Source organism: Micromys minutus (assembly GCF_963924665.1).
Source record: "Micromys minutus genome assembly, chromosome: 16".
Lineage (NCBI taxonomy): Eukaryota > Metazoa > Chordata > Mammalia > Rodentia > Muridae > Micromys > Micromys minutus.
This window is the reverse complement of record NC_137985.1, coordinates 15,944,862-15,952,905: the sequence shown is the minus strand read 5'-3', so window position 1 is coordinate 15,952,905 and position 8,044 is coordinate 15,944,862. Positions and strand designations below refer to the sequence as shown.

Sequence of the window (8,044 nt, the reverse complement as noted above, 5' to 3'; positions counted from 1 at the left end):
AATTAACAAATCAGAAATGAAAAGGAAGACATAATTACAGAAACTGAGGAAATTCAAGAAATCATCACATCCTACAGCAAAACCCTATACTCAACAATTTGGAAAATCTGGATGAAATGGTTGAATTTCTAGAGAGATTTCAGATACAAAAGTTAAATCGGGATTACATAAACTATGTAAACAAACCAATAACACCTAAAGAAATAGAAGCAATCATCAAAAGCCTCCCAAAGAAAATATAGCACAGGACCATATGGGTTTAGTTAAGAATTCTATAAGACTTTTATAGAGGACCTAATACCTATACTCTCTAAATTATTCCAAAAAAAAAAAAAAAAAAAAAAAAAAAAAAAGAGAGAGAAGGAACTCTACCCAACTCATTTATTCTACGAAGCCACAATTACTTTCATTCCTAAACCACACAAAGACACCATAAAGAAAGGAAACTTCAGACCATTTTCTCAAATGAACTTTGATGCAAAACCCTCAATAAAATTCTTGCAAACCAAATCCAAGAACAAATCCAAACTATCATCCAACATGAGGAAGTAGACATTATCCCATGGATGCAGGGATGGTTCAACATAGAGAAATCCATCATATAAATAAACTTAAAGAAAAAAAACCGCATAATCTTCTCACTGGATGGTAAGAAAGCATTTGACAAAAACAACACTTCTTAATGATAAATGCTTGGAAAAAGTTAGGAATCCATGGTCCATATCTTAATATAATAAAGTGGAGTAGTAATAAGCTATCAGAAACAATGACTTCATGAAATTCATAGGCAAATGGATAGAACTAGAGACTATCATTCTGAGTGAAGTAACTCAGTCACAAAAGAACATACATGGTTGAGGAACACCGAATGGCCGAGAAACATCTGAGGAAGTGCTTGACATCCTTAGCCATCAGGGAAATGCAAATCAAAACAACCCTGAGATTCCACCTCACATCAGTCAGATTGGCCAAGATCCAAAACTCAGATGACAGCAGATGCTGGCGAGGCTGCGTAGAAAGAGGAACACTTCTCCACTGTTGGTGGGGTTGCAAGCTAATACAACCACTCTGGAAATCTGTCTGGCGATACCTCAGAAAATTGGATATAGTACTACCTGAAGACCCAGCTATTCCACTTCTGGGCATATACCCCAGAGACACTTTAATACACAACAAAGATATATGCACCACAATGTTCATAGCGGCTCTATTTATAATAGCCTTGCACTCCTCCAGAAACAACTCACAGACTGTATGAAGTCCAAGAAATAAAGAAAACAAAAAATATACATATATTCACAAAACAAGAAGACTTTGACTATTTCCATGTTGTGTTTTGTTTTACATGTACTTTACGCTTATTGTAACTAGTAGGTTTTCAATGCATACTGTCAAGCCCTTGAAAAAAATCAAGTACTGACTAAAAAATATATTCACATGGTTTTATGTAAAATTTATTTCAATGTCCGAAAAAACAGTACTGACAAAAATGTATAATTTTAAGCAAAAAAAAAAAAAAATTCTCCAAAAAGTAAACCTAAATGTATTCTATGTGTATTACATCTGGACATTTATTCAGAGGACTCTAACCACATATATCGCTGAAATAGTTGGAGATATTTGCAGAACATAGTTTAGACAGCATTTTTCATAATATCAAAGGTATGAATCCAACATATATCTCCAAGAAAGGAGTAGACTAAGCTTTAACATCATGTTAAAACTCATTTAGAAATATAAACATTTTCTATATATTTGTGAAGTTCATTCATGTGTATAATGATGCGTAAGCACATGAATCCCTCATTTTCAATTCATTATCACCAATTCTCTTTACATCACTTAAAAAGGATTTGCACCAAATTTCATGAATCTCTGCAAATAGCCCATTGAGTCTTATTAATATTGCCAATATATGCTCAAGATAATGGTTAACCCTAGAGCATGAAAATAATATTAGTGTTCACATGATCTAAAGGGAATGAGTATACCTTCCACAGAATATATAGTGCAACTAATTGCTTAGTGAAACTCATTAGAGAAATACAAATGTCAATTGTTAAAATTACACATTTTGCATAAAAGTTAAATTATATCAATTTCATATTCACATGCAGATCAATTATGTTAGGAAACTATGAAAAGTCTTTTCTTCATGTAATTCAACAATTATGTTTTCATTTGTGTAGGTGGTTAACAAACGGAAATATTTAACAGTCAGTCAAACATTACTATCATATTTCTGCCTGCATTCTTTGGTATGTCATTGTATAAAAACACATGCTGTGACAACTTTTAAAGTTATATGTTCAGAAATAAAGTAGCAGTAATGCTATATAAAGTAACATGGACAGAACAAAAATATATACATAGATTCATCATGTTTGTATTAAATTTTGATATTTTATATTCATAAATTTATATAGTCAGTACATGTTTCACTATACATCAGTTATGTGACCCAAAATTGAAGTAACTATATATTAAGGGATTACTCAATAAGGTAACTTATGTAATTTGACTGCAAAGTTTCTGCAGGCCTTTCTTGATATCCTTGTTCCTCAGGCTGTAGATGAAGGGGTTCATCATGGGAACCACCATGGTATACATTACTGAGGCCACCATACTTTCTTTGGAAGAAGTAGAAATAGATGAACTAAGGTACACACCAAGACCTGTTCCATAAAATAAGCAAACAACTGACAGGTGAGATCCACAAGTAGAGAAGGCTTTATATTTCCCTAACAATGAAGGGATTTTAACAATGGAGGAAATAACTTTATAGTAGGAATAAAAGATTCCTGAAGCAGGGAGGAAACCAAGAATGATACCGAGAAAAAATATGACTATTTTATTGATAGTGGTATCAGAACATGCAAGTTTTAGAAGCTCTGGAACATCACAGAAGAAATTAGGGATTTCTATGTTTGTACAAAATTTTATTTGTGACACCATCAAGCAGTGTGTCTGTGAATCAATGAGACTGATACAAAGTGACACGATGACCAAACATCTGCAGAGACGAGGATTCAGAATGACTTGGTAGTGTAGAGGGTGACAAATGGCTACCCATCTGTCATAGGCCATCACAGTCAGTAGTAGGTTGTCCATACACCCAAAAAGAAAAAAGAAAGACACCTGAGTTAAGCAGGCTCCATAAGTTATGGATTTGCTATGGGTCCGCATGTTTATCAGGATTTCGGGGATGGTGCTGCTGCTGAAGCCCATGTCAGACAATGAAAGACAGTAGAGAAAGAAGTACATAGGGTTGTGGAGTTGGGGATCAGTGCTGATGGCTAAGATGATGAGCACACTTCCAAGCAGAGTCAGCAGGTATATGAGCAGAAATAGTACAAATAATATGGGCTGCTGTTCAGGGTCCTCTGAAAGTCCAAGGAGAAGGAATTCCATGGTATTTGTTAAATTATACTGTTCCATGATGCTAGAAAATCTTTACAATAAAGAGACTGTTGTAGTGAATTACCCATTATAGAATCAACTAGCTGCATACATGTATTTTTAATCTAGAAGTTCATAAGAAGTTATTCATACACACTAACTTTTAATATTTAACAAAGTTTATTTATTGCAAAAATGGTTCATGTGCTAGAATATTTTGTTTTCTGTGTGGTACTTTGTTTGAGCATATAAAACACATAATCCACAATTTATTTATTTATTTAAAAATGCATTGTATAGAATTCTCAAATAGTTAATAAAATATCAATTAAAGAAAATAAATAATATTTGAACTCCAGAACTAATTCCCTAAAAAATAAACTGCATTCACCTTCAAATATTTTTATCTGAAAAAAGCCATTTTGAGGGACCTCAGCACTCAGAAACTCATCTATGATTATTTCTTTTTTTCTTCTCTTACAACTTTATTTAAAATAGAGGAATGCATATACAGATTTTTAAGGCATTATGGCATAACACTATATGAATATTTTTGTCAGTACTTAATTAAGAAGTTTGATAGCCATGCATTGAAATCTTACTAGTTACCACAAGAACAAAGTACATGTAGGACAGAAAGTAACATATAAACAGCTTTCCTGGTGAGTATAGATTAAACATAATAATCTTTGAATAAAAAAAAATGCCATCAGGCTATATTCTAAGCTCTTGGTAATCCATAATTTAAATTGAGGTTTGTGGTGTTTACCCTGTCTAATTAATGAAAGAATGTAAATTTAATCCCAACATAAAACAGGTAATGGATGGAGCTTAAAGAGGAAATATGAAGGAACAAACAGGGTAAAGGATAGAAAGAATGGAGATAGGATGAAAGGAGCAAAAATACCCCTAAGGACTAAACTAAAAGAGAAGAGATCAAAGGAGAAAGGAAGTAAAGGGAAGAGAAAGGAAGGTAAAAAAGGAAGAAAATGAAATGAAATGAAAATGTGCAGGATAGAACAGGACAGAAAAGAAAATAGAAAAGGGAACTCATGGGATGTTCACCAATTAAGTTAGGTTTTTTGGGTGTTAACATCCTCCAACTCCTCTGGTTTCCTTTTATAATATATTACAACTTCTTCAAAACGTTTTCATTTATTCATTCATGAAGAGAATATCATCCAAGCCTGTACTACATTGTTTGAATTTGTAGACTATAAACTATGAGGTACATAAACTATTTTTTTAAAAAGCTTACCTGTCTTAAGCATTTTGATAAAAATGCAAAACAAACTAAGTCATGTGCAGTATAACTTTAGTTATAATTCCCAGTTGTGGCAAAATTTTATATCAGCTTCTTAAATGTACTCTATGAGAGAAAATTTATCTACGTCTATCATTTTTTGAAACTCTAGGCAAATCATATTTGAGAAAAATATTTTCAAACAATCCATTTAAAAATTCTTGAAATTTAACCCAGTAATATTTCCCCTAACCAGTAAATCACATGTGTAAAAGAAATGGCTATTTTTCTATTTCCAACAAAAATAGGAAATATCTAACAAAAGAACCTTATGAAGAATTTATGTGTGTGTATTCATTTTTATTGGTATTTTATTTGCATTTTAAATGTTATTCACTTTTCAAGTTTGCCCTCCACAAAACCCTGTTCCCTTCCCTGCCTCTGTGAGTGTTGCCTCACCTGCCCACCCTGAGAGCCCTATCACGTATATTTAAGCTTTAAAAAGAGCACTAACCTTACTTCCTGAGGTTCATATTCTGAATACACAGGCTAAAACAATCTTTGGATAATTTGCTTAGTAGCTATGGTCACTTTCTTTGTTGCCAGGGATCCCAAGTTTTGTTCCCAGCACCCTGATCAGGTTGTTCACAATAGCCTGTAACTCAAATACAGGATGAACCTACATTCTATTATGGCTTCCTCAAGTATCTACACACAACAGTTTTGTACACAAAATAAAACGTAGTCAAAAGTTTATTAAAAATTACAGTTAGATTCTTGTTCTATCAATTTTTGTCAGTCAATTAAAATTATGTTTAATATAGTTTCTTTATTTTTTCATTTTCTGATTTTGTAACTTATATACAGCTAGGTGTTAGCTTTTGCACAAATGTGATATAATCAGGTAAGAATATTTTAATTGTACATGAATGTATAATTATTTAAAATCTTAATATGATAAACATTCATTATTTATTATTGACTGTAAAAGTATTGTACACAATTAATTCTGAATGGGTCTTATTAATTGATAAAGTAAAATGGTTAAGGAATATTTTTTGCTTTTTGGTTGATGAACAAAATTTTTCATTATGAAAAATTCAAAGGTATGTATTATACTTTTCACATATTCATTCTCAACTGCCTTCCCTAATCATTACTGTCTACACTTTATGCTGAAGCTAAGCCCACAATCTTCTTCTCAAAGCTAAATACATAATTACTAGAGTAGAATATTTTTTGTTTTTATTATTCCTCTTTACCATTTATCATCTCATCCTGTCTCAGTATCCCAAGACCTTATAATACATAGGCATATGGTAACATACTTAGCTATATTATTTTCTTATTTTTCTGTTTTTCAATATGCTTTTCTAATAGTCACACTACATGTTGGTCTTTTCTCCCTCTTTGTTTCTTTGTTAAGTTCTTTGGCTCCTTCTTCACTTCCTTCATCCGTAATTAGGTTTAGGTAGATTAAGATGCCCTATCTTTGAACATGATAGACATGCTTATTAATTGTGTAGTTCCATATATGCAATCTCCTGCCCCATCATATTCTGTAAATGCTACATAAGAATTAGTTAAGAAGTAAGGATGAGTTTGCATGTTATTCTGTTGATGTTACTTTTAAGAATCTGGTAACACGTTTTAGCTATATCTCTAATGGAAGCTTTCAGGATAGTTTTGTTCATTTTTCTTTTGTTTTCATTTTTTTACTGTTTTACTCACATACAACTGACTCATGTGCAGCTTAAAAAGATGAGGCCACACTGAAGCCAAAGCTTTATATTGAAAATTAGCTTCACATTCTTATGACATACTAAGATACTTTCAATTAAACAATATTTCTAAGGACAATATATTTCTTCTAAAATCAACTACTTTAAATTAAACTGAGGAACTCATTGGCAGAGCAAACATTTCAACACTGGTTCAGTCTTTCCCAACTCCTTTCACATTTCATTGGTACTTGATGCTTATTTCTAAAAGTTCACTGGTTTGGATATTTATTTTCTATGGTTATCTTTATCTTTATTTATATTACCAGGTACTTGTTATTTTTAATCAATAGCAAATATAATAGAGAGGCATTACTTTTTGTTCTCGTTAAAAAAATTCTACTGAACATAGAATCTATAAGAGTTTATGATAATTCTCAAGTCAACTAGTAAATGAAGTCAGTAATCCTAAATAATATCATAAATTTCATAACAGTTGTGATAAATTTATTGATGCATTTCTTCTACTGATTACAGCGCAACACATATAGTTAACTTTCTGGTGCCAACAATATAATAACCCTGTTTCCTTATGTGTCTTGCATAGATTAATACTTACTAGACTGTAAAGTATTTCCACCTGATAAGGACCAGAAGTGATTGATACACTTTTTTACTCTTGCCACATATGTGACGATGGCCCAGGTTCTGTGTTGAGAACTGGTAGAAAAACAGTAAATCATGGCACTTCCTATGTTGCTGATCAGAATGGTAGAAAAAGGAAAAACATTATGAGGTATTCGAGAGAATAAAGTATAAAAGTTAAAGCTGGAAGGGAAAGTGGATATTTATGATATTTTGAGGCTCAATTCACAAAGCTAATAATTATTCTTCTGATGATTCAAACCTCTAAGGATCTCCTAATAGTAACTCAGAAGAGAAAGTGCAAAATTGAATTTACCTAGAAAGGCATAGCCCTTGCTATCTCAGGAAGAAGGCTGTGTTCCAGGTTGTAGAGATATTAAAAAACTAATACACATACTTTCAATTAAATGAAGCTATATGAGTTTTGATATATGAAATATTATCAAATGATTATGTAATTTGTAAATAGTTAAATTTTTTATATACATATATATATATATTGGATATAGCCCTCTATCAGATGTAGGATTGGTTTAGATCTTTTCCCAATCTGTTGGTTGCCGTTTTGTTCTTTTGATAGTCTTTTGTCTTAAAGAAGCTTTGCAATTACATGAGGTTCCAATTGTCAATTCTTGATCATAGAGCATAAGCCATGGGTGTTATATTCAGGAAATTATCCCCTGTGCCTGTGTGTTATAAGCTCTTCCCCCTTTTATGTCCTAATAGTTTCAGTATATTACATTTTATGTGGAGGTTTTTGATCCATTTGGACTTGAGCTTTCTGCAAGTAGATAGGTATGGATCTATTTGCATTCTTCATGCTGACTGCCAGGGAAACCAGCACCATTTGTTAAAGATCCTGTTCTTTTACCATTGAAAATTTTTATCTCCTTTGTAAAAGATCAAGTGATCATATTGTGAGAGTTCATTTCTGGATCTTCAAATTTATTTCATTGATGTACCTGCCTGTCTCTGTACCAATAATATGTAATTTTTATTACATATATTATTTTTATTACAACTAATTTCTAATGCA

The 8,044-nt window shown here is 32.0% G+C and overlaps 1 protein-coding gene across 1 annotated transcript; it reads right to left on the bottom strand.

Annotated features, from left to right (window-relative positions):
• Window positions 1–2,508: 2,508 nt before the first annotated feature.
• On the bottom strand, window positions 2,509–3,438 carry LOC308430795 (olfactory receptor 7E24-like; the record flags this gene model as incomplete). Its single annotated transcript, XM_080930082.1, has 1 exon — window positions 2,509–3,438. One exon carries the CDS (start codon window positions 3,436–3,438, stop codon window positions 2,509–2,511), a length of 930 nt encoding a protein of 309 aa, XP_080786208.1.
• Between the last annotated feature and the right edge of the window lie 4,606 nt (window positions 3,439–8,044).